The sequence below is a fragment of the Perna viridis genome, chromosome 3 (genome assembly GCF_037379345.1).
Source record: "Perna viridis isolate PV_CMFRI_1.1 ecotype Kerala chromosome 3, ASM3737934v1, whole genome shotgun sequence".
NCBI classification, from domain to species: domain Eukaryota; kingdom Metazoa; phylum Mollusca; class Bivalvia; order Mytilida; family Mytilidae; genus Perna; species Perna viridis.
In genome coordinates, this window is record NC_142447.1 from 59878693 (window position 1) to 59897537 (window position 18845).

At 34.3% G+C, this 18845-nt stretch overlaps 1 protein-coding gene across 2 annotated transcripts in view; it reads right to left on the bottom strand.

The window, feature by feature from the left end:
* The window catches only part of LOC148623174 (protein mono-ADP-ribosyltransferase PARP14-like), a 52525-nt gene that overhangs the window by 14230 nt on the left and 19450 nt on the right, over positions 1-18845 (bottom strand). The window contains exons 11-15 of one of the 2 annotated variants that reach the window (XM_088573751.1): positions 18311-18538; positions 17518-17739; positions 15117-15201; positions 11672-11830; positions 8308-8379 (exon numbers count right to left, since the gene is read on the bottom strand). In XM_088573751.1, coding sequence (XP_088429877.1) covers positions 8308-8379; positions 11672-11830; positions 15117-15201; positions 17518-17739; positions 18311-18538 — 766 coding nt within the window. Of the gene's footprint in view, positions 1-8307; positions 8380-11671; positions 11831-15116; positions 15202-15827; positions 15966-17517; positions 17740-18310; positions 18539-18845 lie in introns of those variants that run through there. The other variant, XM_088573752.1, reaches the window with a different exon arrangement.

Consider the following 18845-nt stretch of genomic DNA (forward strand, 5'->3'; position numbering starts at 1 on the left):
TCTTGTATATCTAACATAGATATGAAAATGATGAAATTTTGCGTTTTTTCAGACGATAAAAACACATCATTTCTTCATAACACAAAATACAAATCAAACAAATCACTAAATATCATTGATTTACCATAAAGGGTTCATGTTGAAATGAACTTGTCAGAAAACTTAATGTTAAGTTTGTGATGCCGTCCCTGTTGCAACCGTCGCCAGAAAAGCAAACCCAAGTCTTGCCTTGCACATCTTTCGTTGCAGGTGAGACCAAAATTAAAGCACAGGAAAGGAATTTATAAAAGTGCTGTGTCACTTGTTTTCCAATCCCCAATGTGTTCATTATTATGTTAACATATTCTTTCTTTAATAAAATAATGTTTACACTAAAATTAAAGCAGACTATAGGGGTTGCCCATGTACACCAAAGTTGGCGGTTTTGGTCTGCCAGGTATCAAGTCATCACGGGGTGACAATTTCCATAACAGATCTATTACTTCATTGTAACAAGAAGTTGGATTTAAGTTAAAATTAACTCACAAAAAAATACACAAATGAAAGAGGAGAAATGAAGCCCATTATATTTTGATAAAAACAAATCTCTTTTTCTTCTAAATTATAAATTGACATGTACAATGTACATTCTTAACATATATGTATTTGTAAAATCCATATTTATACCATGTTTTGGTTTTTTTAAATATTTTTGTCTACAAAAAAATTCAAGAACAACAGACCAATGCACTGACAGACAGACAAGGTGAAAACTATAGGACACAGCACCCTTGGTGTGGGGTCCTATATAATGCAAACATGTATAAACTTTCAAATACCAGTCAAGTCAATTTTGCCTTTGTGATTGTGACATTTCAATTATCTACCAGTACATGAAGTTGGTCAAGATCTATAGACCTTATCAGTCAGACATGTTCTCCTGTTATTCTAATCTCTATATTTCAGACAAAATATTCTTTAGTTCGAGGTCATTTACAGTGTCAATTTCTTCTGCTAAAAAATCTGGAAAAGGGGGATGTCCTGCCTTGAATGTCGCCTAACTAGATGTAAAACTTGTAAACAAGCTTTTAAATTGGCTAACATTTAGCCATTCATGTGGGAAAACTTTTTTGAACTATTATCCTCCCTTTGCTTCCTTAACCTCTCACAAATCTCATCATAATATGAGTGCGTCCCTGTTCTTTCACCATCATAAATGGTTTTCAAAAAAGTTTTCATTTTGGGAGAAAACCGAATTGTTCGACAGGTTTTCTTTAAAGCCCATCCTTCATCAACAGCATCTTCTGTGAAACACGAGACACATGATTGCTCAATTACTGTCTTGTATTCACTACCAATTGTGTTGTATTGTCAATCCACATTTGTTTTACTACATTTGTTCCTGACAATTTAACATACTGATGAGATCCTTTCAAAATGTGCCATTCAAAACCACTAGAAGAAACAAACTTCTTTTGACATCCTGGCTATGTACAGACAAACAGACCCCTGTTGACGCTCGCTGGTTCATCCTGATAAAAAAAAGGACTTTGGTCATTATGCAATTTAGTATTGTACAGCAACTGTTTCATGATTGTTTGACTTATGTTGAACAGCTGTATTTCTATAAAATGTACAAATCCTATGTTTTCTTGTATATTCAATAATTTATGAATTGAAAGTATGTAAGACATTAAATTTAGGTATAAATAATGTGATTCCGGGTGAAGCATATTGATAACAAGCAAGCTGGAGTATGCAAAGATAACCCCTGATTCAATGTTTAGAGTTAGAGTCAAATTAAATGTCTACGATTAAATCTGATTGCAATATTTTTCTCATGCATATTTGCTTACAATGCCTTTATTTGTGTAAAAGGAAAGGGGCAATAAAGGATCTAATTGGCCTAAAATACAACTGAAAATTAATCATGAAGTGTTGAATAATTTTATTTTGAATTTTGAGACTTCAGTCCATTACAAAAGATAAAACATAAAGACTTCTGATAATTATTGCATTGAAAGGACAGAAAAATTGTTTGAAATTTACCAATATTCAGATGTTGTCAAATTTTGTACTTTTTGGTCACCTTCTGGTCAAATTTTTGGCATGGAAATGTTATCCATACCCAAGAAACAACTTCATATTCAGTGAATAAATTCATTATTACATAGTTTATCACATGTGAAATTGAAGAACCTTATGTCCACATATTGGACCTTCAATAAGATGTACATGTATTTGAAAAAATATCTGCAAGAATTTAGAAAAAAAGTCTGGAAAACTATTATTTCCATGAAATTTTTAAAATTCAAGGGCTGTAATTTTTGTTACATGAAAACTTGGTTATACATTAGAAAAATGGTGGCATTTTTACAGAGAAAGTTATTACTTACGTACTTGTTTTTGTTTAAGTCTGTATATTAACAACTGCAAGTTTTACTGACATTGCATGAGGCTTAAAAGATTCTCAAAACTAAAAGTCTGTGAGCAAATCTAACTATATATGATATCCCAACCCTTACATGTTATCTTAAAATGTAAAAGGTATTTAGATCTATATCTAAAATAGAAAGGTAAACATTTACATAATGTGAAAGTTTCATGAAATTTGATTCAATTGTCAAGTTGTCACAGCTAAAGGATAAAAACCCCTACCCCGCCCCTAGCTAATGTATCTAGGTATACATATCTAAGTTATGTAACAAAGATTCTGTGAAAATTTCATGAAATTTCATTCAGAAATTCAAAAAACATTCAAAAACATCTATACAACAGACTAGGATGAGTTTCGGATAAGAGATGGTAACCATCATTGCTAAATAATGGCAAAGTCCATGTTTTGCTATGGAAAACCCTATATATCATTCAAATCAAAATCTAAGATGTGCACATCTACATTTTGTAACAAAGTTTCATGAAATTTGATTCAGTAGTTCAGGAGTTGAGTATAAAAGATGGGCACCCTCATATGTTACGAACGGACTGACAGACAAACATCTAATCACTGTGTAACACCAACTTGTCAAGGGAGAGGTATTTTAAATACATGTACAAATGTATTTTGGGTCACATTTGAAATTATTTTAAGAAAGTAGGCAAAATCTTCCTTTTTTTCCAAAAAGAATATTGATTCTATAAAATGTATCATAAAATTATGAAAAGGGTTGCCTTGAAAATAACCAGAAGAATCTTTCCGATATAATTATTTAAGGCAATAGATGACCTGCCACTTTGGTTATGTAAAACACATTTATTTTGCACATCCAAAAAAGTCAGGGATAGATGAAAAGTCACTTACAAAATGTACATTGATTGAAGGGCATGTCAGTGATTTTACCTTGAATACAATTTTGATCAGCACTGTTAGCATCTACAAATGTTATAAGGACCTGGCACCTAATGGTCACATCAGTTTTCAAGTTTTTAAGAGTTTAAGACCTTTTTTAGCATCGAGACGAGTAATTGAATTTGATTACCCATTTACCAGTTTTTCTGCAGCAGGAGCGGGTAATTCCAAACCTAATTTCATCTAATATATGTAATATATTTTTGGTGGGGCAAATTTCATATGGGTAAGTTGGGTAGGGGGAAGCATCTTTTTTTTAAATGGCCTTGCTGCTGATCTTTTATGAAAATCATTTCCCTAAAAATGGAGAAAACTTATTCTTCTGCCAAAAAAAAAGAAAAATACAAAATTTACTTCCCTTTTTCCCTCAACCTCTCAAATTAAATGGTTGTCCATTAAATGTTGCTTCAATCATTATGATCTTACCATTGCCAAATAAAACTACATTTCCAGTACAAATAAATTTCTGCTGCATTGGCCTAGGATATCCCTCTGTGAGCTTTCCGTTTAGACTCTCCATGAAGTGGGTGTTTGCATTTTGACAAATGGCATTTCCAGTACAGTCCAAGTTTATCTCGATGAAATTGGCATACTTTGTTTGGCATGTTAGTTGAATCAATATGAAGTCCAACACGAGCTAATAACAAAGAGGATTCAGTTATTTGGCTATTTGTTTGTTGACACATTTATGGATCTGAAGTGTGCACAAACACTCTTGTCACAATCACAAAGTCGTATGTAAAAATCTTTGTCATTGTAGTGTGTTGATAAACTGCATGGATAATTGTCATGAATACTTGGAATACACTTGTTTACATCTGTAGCCAACTGCTATGGCTAGATATATATATTCCTGTGTTCTTCATCATCCCTCTGTGTGTGTGTCTGGTCCAGATGTTGTTTTTGTTTTCATGGTTACAAAAGTGGAGAGTTATGCAAAGGGGAAATCACTCCTTCATAGTTTGCATTTATTTTCAGCAATACTTTTACACTGGTACAAAATGTTTAATCATATTTATTAACAATATGGTCAGCACCAAAATAGATGCATTTTCTTCATGAAATACCATAATTAGGGCAAATTTGAGACTAGTTTAGAGTGAGGAAAGTAGATTTTTCAAATTTTTATCCAATAATTTGGTACTTAAAGAGAAATAAACAGCATCAGCAATTCATGATTGTCACAATGCAACTATATTAGAATAAGATGGTAGTTGTTCATGAAGGAAAATATCTGAATAATTATTGCCTCACGATAATGTGTTTCCCTAAGGTTAAAAGTATAAAATCACTGAAATATATCTAAAAATTGGGGATTTTCAAATGGTTACTATAGTAACAAATATAAAAGGCCCAGTTCAATTTTTGTTTGAATGGTATGAAAAAACCTATTTTCTAAAAGTGTCATCCCAAAAATTAAAAAAATGCAGTCCCTTGGAAGTTTTTAAGCTTTTAATGGATAAAAGTTTTAAGGATATTTAAAATAGGCCAATTAAGGTAATTTTTTAATCAGTTGCTATGGACACAGGATCATCAGATGGAATTTTTCTGGATTGAATATTGAAGAATAGTTCGTACTGGTTGTATAGAACAATACATGTCAAGTGAAAATGCAATTTTCATTACACAATTATGGGATCAAAATATGTCATATTTCAACAAAATAATCAGAAAAAAGTATGGGAAATCCTGTCATTCTAAAGATGGTGCTGTAGCATCTATAATAAGAGCACAAAAACAAAAAAACTCTGGATTTTTTATGCTTATATCCATCTTAACATATAAACAAAATCTCAATAAAATCCATTGACTTGTCATGTGGACCCATTTGTAATGCTTTTGCATGGTTTTATGGTAGATTGGGTCTTAATACAATAAGAAATTCTACATTTTACATTTTTTCAAAATTCTGCATTTGAAACAGTTTATTATTTTACATATTATGTTTGTAACATTACAAAGCTGTGTTATTGTGTAATCATGACTGAACATTAGACATTTTCTATTCTTTTTAGAAAAGCAATATGATGTACCAGTTGGTATAATATTCAGATACTGCCTACGGTAGAAGTCATTCATGCTGTACCAGTGAATGATGCTTTTCAATTGACATATTTTGTTTACATAATGATAGTCCCTTCCTTACATCTGTATTATTGAGATAATCTGAAATTCCACTGAAATCAAGCCAATCAAACCACATCAAGATGATAACTCTTACCAATTTCATACACAATTATATTTTTCTATATTGAAAGTGAAACAACCAAATGAAAAACTATGACTGTTTATGTGGTCTGTAACTGTTTCTGAATAAAAAATTAAAGTAAAATCTGTAGATTTTTTCACATGTACGAATCAGCTCCTGTCTGATTTTTATAAAGACTTGTACTTAATAAAGATGAACTGTGAATAAGCAAACCTATATACAGGCATTTAGATGCATGTCAAAAATACCTAACCAACATCAGACATATGTTACTATTAAATTCATTTTATATGAGTTAAATGTATGTTCAATATATGTGAAACATGCATTTTTGATATGTGTTAAATATATGTCTGTACACCATGATGTAGACATATGTTAACAACATATGCTTCTAACATAGCCTGACATATTCGCTTTGTAAACAAAGGAGGTCTCTAAATAGCGTAAAACCCTGCTTGCACTTGTGCAATCATTGTAATGAACAGGTCACTTTTCTTTGTATCCATTGATTGATAGTTTCTTCTAACACCTCTATTGTATTTCTATCTTAGTAAACTACACAAGAACATAGAAATGTCTAATGTTATGTAGGCTATCCTATCAACACTCCCACGCACAAGTAAAATGTGTTGCTTGCAAATAAGTAAACAAATACATATGGCTTTATAAACTGTAAAGCAATGAAGGACATGATCACGCTAGCAAATGAACATTGAAATGTCATTCACAAAGAATGAAATGTGTGGACCTTGATTTATTAATATTTTGTAAGACTAACCTTAGCGACATGGCATGGCATTTCCACCATGATCAAATGACCTATATCTACATCACATGATGTGACATTATGACACGATTTCATTGGTCTGATTAATTGTAAATGTAGTTAAATTTTTGTTTTTCTAATAATAAATGTTACTTCTTATTATAATAATCTACATGTATTTAAAATCTCATTGTTGAAACAAATGAAATAATTGTACTTTGTTGAAAAAAAATATGGGGAGTTAATTGGAAGAGTCAAATATTTATTTTTCTTAAAGAATGCCTCACTGGCAAATATGACTTTTTTGTCACAGTAGAAAAGAAATAATTCCTGAATGCTGGGCTTTATGCTTATTTTAACATGACAGGCACTATATTTGTCATTATTTTTAATACTGCTTAGTGAAAAATAATGACAAATATAATGCCTACCCATGTTAAAATATGCACAAAGCTCAGCCTCCAGTAATTATTTCTAATTGCGCAACATATGTCAGACATATGCTTTAGATATGCAGTTACCATGCATCTGAATAAATATATGTTAAACATATGTTCGATAGTGATCTGACCTACGTCATTTTAAGAGGTAGGTTAATCATGCATCTAAACTTTGCCTGTGTACCTCTAAAATTATACTTATCAATAAGTATCTCTACCTTGTATTACTATTTACTTTATATCTACATAAGGACAGAGACCTCATCACTATATACCCCCACTTAAAGTGATTGGGGGTATAATAATTATGTATAATAAACAACAATAATGGTATGACTGAAAAAATATACATGTAGTATATATAGAATTTCAGATAGATTTGATAAGTCAGAAGTACAAGATAGTTGTTCTGTAATTCCATGCTGAAAAAGAGCATATTAACTCCTAGAAAGTAAATGCAATAGACACTGCAATCAGCCTCCACTTGAATTTTATAGTCAACACTATTGCACTCAAGTTTTAAAAAGTCTTAATTGAGTAGCTTTGATTATAAAATGGATACCAAAAACGTGACAGACAGAAACACTGATCACCATATCCCAGACTCAAAACCAAAAATGTGACAAATAGAAACAATGATCACCATATCCCAGACTCGAAACCAAATATGTGACAAATAGAAACACGGATCACCATATTCCAGACTCAAAACCAAAAATGTGACAGATGGAAACACAGATCACCATATCCCAGACTCAAAACCAAAAATGTGACAAATAGAAATATGGATCACCATATCCCTGACTCAAAAAAAAAATGTAACAGATAGACACACAGATCACCATATCCCAGATCAAAACCAAAAGGCTGACAGATAGAAACACAGATCACCATATCCCAAATTCAAAACCAAAAATTTGACAAATAGAAACACAGATCACCATATTCCAGACTCAAAACCAAATATGTGACCGATAGAAACACTGATCACCATATCCCAGACTCAAAACCAAAAGGGTGACAGATAGAAACATGGATCACCATATCCCAGATCAAAACCAAAAAAGTGACAAATAGAAATACGGATCACCATATCCCAGACTCATAACCAAAAGGCTGACAGTTAAAAACACAGATCACCATATTCCAAACTAAAAACCAAAAATGTGACAGATTGAAACACAGATCACCATATCCCAGACTCAAAACCAAAAATGTGACAAATAGAAACACGGATCACCATATCCCAGACTCAAAACCAAAAGGCTGACAGATAAAAACACAGATCACCATATCCCAGAATCGAAACCAAAAATGTGATGGATAGAAACACAGATCACCATATTACAGACTCAAAACCAAAACAGTGACAGATAGAAACAAGGATCATCATGTCCCAGAATCAAAAATGTGACAGATAGAAACAAGGATCATCATGTCCCAGACTCAAAAGGGTGAAAATGGACAAATAAAGTAAGAACTGGATATAAGGGTTATTATACTACTGACTTTCATCATGTGCGGGATACACAATAACTTAATTTCTGAAGTTATGTATTACTTGAAGCAGGTAGTTCAAGGAGCTTGGTTAACTCTCTTCCTCCTTTCTTTAGGATTGCCTGAGACACTCCTCCTGAAATTAAAAACACGAAACAATAAACAATAAACAAAATACTTTGATCTGTATTCTTTATTTACTTCAAGAATAACACAGATTTAAAACCAATGACAACACCCTTCACAAACTGTTTTTAATAAAAAAATGTTTAAACTAAAACCAATCAATGTCTGGACCTGCTGTGATTTATAGTCGCTGAGGAATATGTGAGGAAAAAAGTGTTACGGACAGATATATACAAAACATAATTGGCATAAAAATTAGATAATCAAAATTTCCTGATAATATGCTTAACAGCATATGGTATTCTTGCTAAATACCAAGTTTTATGAAATTCTGTTGAGTAGTTTTTGAGGAGTTGCAATGACAAGCTGATAATATGATTTTATGGTCATCATCATGAACTCATGGATCATTACAGTGTATTCATCTGCACCATGAAAACTGATTTGTTCAACGTGTCATAGTTTTCCTTTCCTCTATCCTCTACCCTGGACTTGGCTTTTTATGAGCAACTCAGCTGGTGTTTCTTGGAAAGCAGAGGACGCTTATCCTCTCTGTGCATCTGGTCCATGCTCAAAGTTTTTAGTGGAGTCCGAGTTGCTCATTTACTTTTGTTACATTGTATGCATTATTTTAGTTACTTTATGTTCTTTGTTGTGTATTTCTGTTTTCCATGTCTGGTCTTTGTCCCTGAATTACATTCTTCTGATTTCCACTAGAATCTAGGGTCTCTTGATTACTTTTTCAGTAAATATGTTAGTTCAAAGAAGCATAACTTCCATAAAAATTGGAAAATCAAAATTCCTTATAATATGAACAACTATAAATGGTGTTCTTGCTACATACCAAGTTTTGTGAAATACAATTAAGTATTTACGAGAAAAGGCAATGACAAGCTGATAAATAATGATTTTCAGTAAATTTCTATGTTTAAAGGGCATAACTCCCATAAAAATTGAAAAAGCAAAACTTCCTGATATTATGCACAACTACATACGGTGTTCTCACTAAATACCAACTGTCAGGAAATTCACTTAAGTAGTATCACAGAAGTTGCAATGACAAGCTGAAGTATTACAAACAGTGCGACCCAAATCCTAGATGAAAGACAATATTAATCAAAAGGCCCGAAGTTATGTTATTTTCCAGGAAGTGAGATATAATGAATAGAAAGAGAACATTCAATTTTATTGTTATTGGTAAACATTTGTGAATGTCTTTTGAATTGCTTTGGGTAATTCAAGCTTGTTTTGTTTCAATTATTTTTTTCCTATTGAAAAAATCAAACATTTTTCACAATTCATTTGCCACCAAAGCAGACAAACCATGGGTAAGTAAATATCAGACATCTTTAAATGTATCAAATTGATAAAGATGTTATAGTATATTGCTTCAGTAAATAATTTGTAGTTTACTTAATTAGAACTATGACCAGGGCACACCAGGAAGCTATGTTTTTTAAACAGAAATTTCTACAAAAATTTTCAATAATCATACAGAGGATCATTTACTACAACATTTTAAGGATATGTTCACTGTGTCTAATTTAAGCATTGTTAACCTACTGCAAACATAGTAAAAATTGGACACACACATGTAAGTCCAAATTACAGTATGTCATAACAATTTATGCATTCACATGATAAAATGGACCTTGTTTCAGTGCTGGTTTCCTAAGAATTGTGCTATGTCAGTTTAACTATTTCATTTTTTTACAAACTAGAAGCCCTGTTTATCACAGGAGCCCCTGACTCATTTGTTAGTAGTGATTTTCTTTTAAGTAAATCAAATGTGTCTGTAAGACACTAATGATGTCCCCGCTTGCTAGATTTGCCAAATTAGGAACATGTTTATTTTTGTATGAAGACATGGTTTGTAGATTCAGAAATCCTTGTGATACTTGTGGTCTATTGGTTCAGCTCAATCCTTCCAAGACTTGCAATGACAAACTGTTCAGTACTGTAACTCGAAAAATTTGGGAATCAATTTGGGGATCAGAAATTTCTAAATATATGAATATCTACATATTGTATCCTGGCCACATAGTGCCATAAAATTCTGTTTGGTAGTGTCAGACTAGTTGCAAAAAAGAAGGCCGATGGATAGACTGTCGCATAAAAAATGTTTATACCCCCATAACAAATCCCTAACAGTGTTGTTTTGGATATATTTCTGACAAAAATTACAAAGTCTAACTATCATCCAGTTCCGTAATATTACAAAGTCTAACTATCATCCAGTTCCGTAATATTTCATGAAAACTAAGATCCTATGACATTATAGATGAGGAGATAGCCATATAAGCCACATAGCTCTATTTCTGATGAAAATGTCTAACTTTCACCAATTTCCATAATATTTCACAAAAATCAAAATCCTTTGGTCCTGCACACCTTCATCATACGTAGAAATATCCTGTAAAATATTTTAGATGTAGTTCAAAAACTGTACGAGGAGATAGCCATACAAACAATGATCCATATATTTCTGAGTAAAATGACTATGTGTAAACAAAAAACAAAATCCTTTAGCCCTGCACACCTTCATCATGTATAGAAATATCCTGCAAAATATTTCAGATGTAATTCAAAGACTGTACGAGGAGATAGCCATACAAGCCATGATCCATAAATTTCTGAGTAAAATGACTAAGTGTAACTATCACCAATTTCCATTATATTTCAAGAAAATCAAAATCCTTTTGCCCTAAACACCTTCATCATGTATAGAAATATCCTGAAAAATATTTCAGATGTAGGTCAAAGACTGTACGAGGAGATAGCCATACAAGCCATGATCCATAAATTTCTGAGTAAAATGACTAAGTGTAACTATCATCAATTTCCGTAACATTTCACGAAAATCAGAATCCTTTGGCCCTGCACACCTTCATCATGTATAGAAATATCCTGTAAAATATTTCAGATGTAGGTCAAAAACTTTATGAGGAAATAGCCGGACAAGCCATATAGCCCTATTTCTGAGTAGATGACTAAGTGTAACTATCATCAATTTCCGTAACATTTCACGAAAATCAAAATCCTTTAGCCCTGCACACCTTCATCATGTGTAGAAATATCCTGTAAAATGTTTTAGATGTAGTTCAAAAACATTATGAGGAGATAGCCGGACAAGCCATGAACTTGTGTAATCAGGATGGATGGACGGATTGATGAACAGAGAGACAGGGGTAAATTAATGTGCCCCCAACAGTTTGTTGTGGGGGCATAAAAAAATATTTTACATTAAGTATTAAGACTGACTTCAATTTAATGTTCAAGTTATACTTTATAAACCAGCTAACCTCTGGTAAGATCCAACTCTCTGTTAGTTCCATTGACAATAACATCCACTTCTGCCTCAGTTATGTCTCCTTGATAAATCTTCAAGGTCAAGTCCCCTATGTCAACACTAGCTTGTTTGTTACCACTCATAGCTTCATGCTGCCAACTGGATGCTTCCTCTGAAATATATCATTACACAATGTTCTGGGAAATACACCATTACATAATGTTCTGGGAAATATACCATTACACAATGTTCTGGGAGTAACAGTTCTTATCCAAACAGAATGATACCAATAATTACCAATTTACCAACACTTCACTCCACATTATAATAACATATACAAATTGTTTAGTGAGGTCTCACATAAGTTTCTTTTCTTATGTGTAATTATATCTGTCTCAGTTTACAGTAAAAAAAAAAAGAAATAGTGTATTTATCAAATACAGTATAGTTGTTTTTTTAAACCATTTAAGCATTTTGTTAAAGAAATTTTAAAATGAAATAATGCAATTAAGAGGAACTTTTTAATTATTGACCTTTTCTCATGCAAATAAAAGGAATTGTGTTTGGATAAGACAAGAAATGCTTTTGCTAGGAATTCCTATATGATTTACAGAAATATGCAACAATTTTAAGATGTTGCACACTACATCATGCTATGAATACCCCTATTTAACCATCTATGGTAAAGAGGAAGTAGGAAAGTGACAAACTTAGAAAGGGGAGACATTGTAAAAGTCATAATGCAGATGTAATATACCAAATAACTTAGCATTCCCTCCAACAGAAACTGAGAATATGTTAAAGAAATGTGAAACATACAAACTAGACAAGGTGAATGTAATATAGCCTTCACTCTAATGAAATGTATAACGTACAAACTGACTGGTGGACAAGGTGAATGTAATATAGCCTTCACTCTAATGAATGGAGATAATAAAACACAAGGCAGTGTACAAACAGAAAACATCTGTTAATTCATGTACATATGATGCAGAATTTAGTTTAAAAACAGTTCAGCCAACAAGATATGTGATAAAAATGAGTAGACAAACAGACAGAGTAATTCCTAAACACTATGTAGCTAATTAACATCTTACCTGATCTGTCATCAGATTCCAGTCTGATCTTACCTGATCTGTCATCAGATTCCAGTCTCCTTGATGTCCCGTCTGATCTTACCTGATCTGTCATCAGATTCCAGTCTGATCTTACCTGATCTGTCATCAGATTCCTGTCTGATCTTACCTGATCTGTCATCAGATTCCAGTCTCCTTGATGTCCCGTCTGATCTTACCTGATCTGTCATCAGATTCCAGTCTCCTTGATGCCACGTCTGATCTTACCTGATCTGTCATCAGATTCCAGTCTCCTTGATGTCCCGTCTGATCTTACCTGATCTGTCATCAGATTCCAGTCTCCTTGATGCCACGTCTGATCTTACCTGATCTGTCATCAGATTCCAGTCTCCTTGATGCCACGTCTGATCTTATCAGATCTACCATCAGATTCCGGTCTCCTTGATGCCACGTCTGATCTTACCTGATCTGTCATTAGATTCCAGTCTCCTTATTGTCCCGTCTGATCTTACCTGATCTGCCATCAGATTCCAGTCTCCTTATTGTCCCGTCTGATCTTACCGGATCTGCCATCAGATTCCAGTCTCCTTGATGTCACGTCTGATCTTACCTGATCTGCCATCAGATTCTGGTCTCCTTGATATCCTGTCTGATCTTACCTGATCTGCCATCAGATTCCAGTCTCCTTGATGTCCCATCTGATCTTACCTGATCTGCCATCAGATTCCGGTCTCCTTGATATCCTGTCTGATCTTACCTGATCTGCCATCAGATTCCAGTCTCCTTATTGTCCCCTCTGATCTTACCTGATCTGCCATCAGATTCCGGTCTCCTTGATATCCTGTCTGATCTTACCTGATCTGCCATCAGATTCCAGTCTCCTTATTGTCCCCTCTGATCTTACCTGATCTGCCATCAGATTCCAGTCTCCTTATTGTCCCCTCTGATCTTACCGGATCTGCCATCAGATTAAGGTCTCCTTGATATCCTGTCTGATCTTACCTGATCTGCCATCAGATTCCTGTCTCCTTGATATCCTGTCTGATCTTACCGATCTGCCATCAGATTAAGGTCTCCTTGATGTCCCATCTGATCTTACCTGATCTGCCATCAGATTCCGGTCTCCTTGATATCCCGTCTGATCTTACCTGATCTGCCATCAGATTCCAGTCTCCTTATTGTCCCGTCTGATCTTACCGGATCTGCCATCAGATTAAGGTCTCCTTGATGTCCCGTCTGATCTTACCTGATCTGCCATCAGATTCCGGTCTCCTTGATATCCTGTCTGATCTTACCTGATCTGCCATCAGATTCCAGTCTCCTTATTGTCCCGTCTGATCTTACCGGATCTGCCATCAGATTAAGGTCTCCTTGATGTCCCGTCTGATCTTACCTGATCTGCCATCAGATTCCGGTCTCCTTGATATCCTGTCTGATCTTACCTGATCTGCCATCAGATTCCGGTCTCCTTGATATCCTGTCTGATCTTACCTGAAGTATCACAAGATTCCTGTCTCCTTGATATCCTGTCTGATCTTACCGGATCTGCCATCAGATTAAGGTCTTCTTGATGTCCCATCTGATCTTACCTGATCTGCCATCAGATTCCGGTCTCCTTGATATCCTGTCTGATCTTACCTGATCTGCCATCAGATTCCAGTCTCCTTATTGTCCCCTCTGATCTTACCGGATCTGCCATCAGATTAAGGTCTCCTTTATATCCTGTCTGATCTTACCTGATCTGCCATCAGATTCCGGTCTCCTTGATATCCTGTCTGATCTTACCTGATCTGCCATCAGATTCCTGTCTCCTTGATATCCTGTCTGATCTTACCGATCTGCCATCAGATTAAGGTCTCCTTGATATCCTGTCTGATCTTACCTGATCTGCCATCAGATTCCAGTCTCCTTATTGTCCCGTCTGATCTTACCGGATCTGCCATCAGATTAAGGTCTCCTTGATGTCCCGTCTGATCTTACCTGATCTGCCATCAGATTCCGGTCTCCTTGATATCCTGTCTGATCTTACCTGATCTGCCATCAGATTCCAGTCTCAATATTGTCCCGTCTGATCTTACCGGATCTGCCATCAGATTAAGGTCTCCTTGATGTCCCGTCTGATCTTACCTGACCTGCCATCAGATTCCGGTCTCCTTGATATCCTGTCTGATCTTACCTGATCTGCCATCTGATTCCGGTCTCCTTGATATCCTGTCTGATCTTACCTGAAGTATCACAAGATTCCTGTCTCCTTGATATCCTGTCTGATCTTACCGGATCTGCCATCAGATTAAGGTCTTCCTGATGTCCCGTCTGATCTTACCTGATCTGCCATCAGATTCCTGTCTCCTTGATTCCCCATCTGATCTTTATTATTCTTACCTGAATTGTCATCAGATTCCAGTCTCCTTGATGTCCTATCTGTATATTCTCCACTCTGTCTCTTCCTCTGCTCCTCTTCAAAAGCCTAAAATAAGAAACATTATAGTTAATCAAGGAGTGCATTTTGTATATGACCTGTTCAAAAATAAGAAATATTCATTTTAATTCCTTAAAGTTTCTTGTCTTAATAGTAAGAACTTATTCATAATAAAAAAATCATTATGTTTCAGGTTATTCTGACTTTTATTTTTGTTTCCTTATTAAAAATTAATGCATGTCTAAATATTCAAACATTGAAAAAAAATAATAATGTAAAATAAATTGCACCTGCTGACTGCCAAATGTTTTCTATGATTGTCCAACAAATCAGAAATTATTTCAGTGTGGCCTAAGTTAAGATTTGAATATGAAATGCCACAGCTGATTATCAACAGGAGCCACTAAACAGGTTTAAAATAAAGAAAATATTTCTCATTGAGAAAAAAATATTTGTATAAATATCAACTTCACTAGACTATAAATAACCCAGCCTAAAGACAAAGACAGCTTCAGTGGACTATAAATAATCCAGCCTAAAAACACAGACAGCTTCACGGGACTACAAATAACCTAGCCTAAAAACACCTACAGTTTCATAAGACTATAAATAACCCAGCATAAAAACACCTACAGCTTCACTAGACTATAAATAACCAGCCTAAGAACACCTACAGGTATCAGTCTTGTATTACACATTCCTGAGCAGGTGTATGTCAAAACATGGCGGCTAAAAAATATAGTGCGCTTCTTTCTTGCCTTTTCCTGTTTTTGTTTCTTGGCAAATGACTATCATTTTCCATCACAAGTACAGGGTAAACATCAATCTATGAAACAAAATAATTTTTTTTGAGAAAAAAACAGTATATTCATGAAAAGGGGTCTATTTTATGAACTCAAAATTAAAGTGAAAGTAGAAAAAGTCTATTTTTAGTTTGACCTGTCCTGGTGTACCAAAGTTTTTTCTAAAATGGACCTAAAAATATTTTTGACATTTCCTTAATTGAAAAACATGATGATGAGTTAGATTGAAACTCCTTGTCTATCTTTTAAAAAATCATGAAAATTTAAGGTATACTATGGAAGCCTATGGGGCAAAGAATACAAGACTGAGACCAACAGGTACGAGAACACCATTAATTCCCTTTGGTTTTCGTTGTATACAAATATAGTTCCAACTTTGGTAGTAGGTACACATTTTTTCATATTTTTACTGGAAATTTATTTGCTGACGTTTTGCCTCTAATTGGTAGAAAATGGGATTTTTTTTCATTAATCAATTCTTACTAAAAGTTGTGATTTGGTTCAGTGGAAAAAGGTTAAAATTTAGGATTTATAACTCGGTTCATTTGTCATGTTTAACCCATCTCTGGGTTATAAATATTAATTTCAGAAAATGATGGTAAAATTTTCTACAATTTACGTATAAAATCCTGTTTGTACATATCTTTAGGCAAGAGTTTTATTCAGTTTGTGTCAGTAGAATTTTTTTAATCTGCTCAAATGTGTATATTGAAATGCACTTGAAAATTAATTGTGGTCTCATGCCTACAGCTTCACTAGACTATAAATAACCCAGCCTAAGACACCTACAGCACCACTAGACTATAAATAACCCAGCCTAAGAACACCTACAGCTTCACTAGACTATAAATAACCCAGCCTAAGAACACCTCAAGCTTCACTAGACTATAAATAACCCAGCCTAAGAACACCTCAAGCTTCACTAGACTATAAATAACCCAGCCTAAGAACACCTACAGCTTCACTAGACTATAAATAACCCAGCCTAAGAACACCTCAAGCTTCACTAGACTATAAATAACTCAGCCTAAGAACACCTACAGCTTCACTAGACTATAAATAACCCAGCCTAAGAACACCTCAAGCTTCACTAGACTATAAATAACCCAGCCTAAGAACACCTCAAGCTTCACTAGACTATAAATAACTCAGCCTAAGAACACCTACAGCTTCACTAGACTATAAATAACCCAGCCTAAGAACACCTCAAGCTTCACTAGACTATAAATAACTCAGCCTAAGAACACCTCAAGCTTCACTAGACTATAAATAACCCAGCCTAAAACACCTACAGCTTCACTAGACTATAAATAACCCAGCCTAAGACACCTACAGCTTCACTAGACTATAAATAACCCAGCATAAGAACACCTCAAGCTTAACTAGACTATAAATAACCCAGCCTAAAACACCTACAGCTTCACTAGACTATAAATAACCCAGCCTAAGAACACCTCAAGCTTCACTAGACTATAAATAACCCAGCCTAAAACACCTACAGCTTCACTAGACTATAAATAACCCAGCCTAAGACAATGTGACCCAGGACTTCAATTCTCACCTTTATTGTTGAGAAGTCCTTGTCATAGACAACAAATCTGACATCACACACAGAACACCTTGGGTTACTACTACCAAACCGGTCAACACATGAGAACATGCCCCTTGCTACCTGTTGTTTTGGGTATCCTAGGTTACCTGTACCAAGGGCAGGAAATGCTATGGAAACAAAACCATTGTCATTGGCAACCTGTAGACAATTCTTCATAAAGGTCTCCATTATCTGAATAAATAGAAATAAAGCAGCCACTATAGAGGTTACTAATGTTGACATTTTGAAGGTTATAGTAATACAAAAAGACATTTTCCTTGATTAAATTCTTGGCATTTTTTTAACATTTGGACATAACTGTAGAGTTTGAACCTTGAACAGTTGGAACACATATGGATATTCAAGTTTGGTACAGCACTGAATTTTGACTGCAACAAAATATAACATACAGCAGGAAATTTTTGCGAGGTTCTAATTTTCGCTTTATTCAAAAGCTCACCAAATTTAAGTTAAGATATTTTACATTAATTTTTCATTCCATATATCTGGAAGACGGCAAAATAAAGACCATGAAAATTTTTCAATTTCAAAATTTGGGACCAGTGAAAATTATTTGCTATATGGTATGGCAGAGGATAAGAATTTGACCAGAATCAAAGTGGTCCCTTTTTGGCCCTTGCAATTGTTCCAGTTACAACCCCCAAAATCAATCCCAGCCTTCCTGGTGGAGTATGACATTTTGTGGTACAATGTCGAAGAAATTCATTCAATAAGTTATTATGAAAGGTGTATATAATCCTACCTTGGTAGCTGTACCAGGATTCCAGCCTGGCAGGGCTCCATGACAAACCATCTTACATTCTAGTTTTCCACCTGATGTTGTAGCCACCTCCCCTGGTTGTATACCTCCAGGGTAGTTTTTGGAACACTCTGTCTGGAGTACTGGTCCACCTAACTTTAACAGTGACAGTGATACAGCTCCTTGGCTTAACTGTAGACTAGTGGAGGTAGTGTTCACTATGATATCCACCTGTTCATATACACAAATATTAAGAAAAATTGTTTATAATATATTAAATATAGAGTCAGGAGATCATTTTTTGCTACTTAAAACAGTATTTTTGAACATTGAAGGAATACGCCTTCATGGTATATTATATTATATTTATATATTATATTATATTTATTGCTGGTTTAATGAAGTTAAATACTTAATAAGCATAACTCAATAATTAGATTGCTCAGAAATAATAAATATTTAGAAATACACATATGCAAAGATGTAAGCATATTAGGGTTTTTACTTCACTAGTAGTATACATTTTTGTAACTTATTC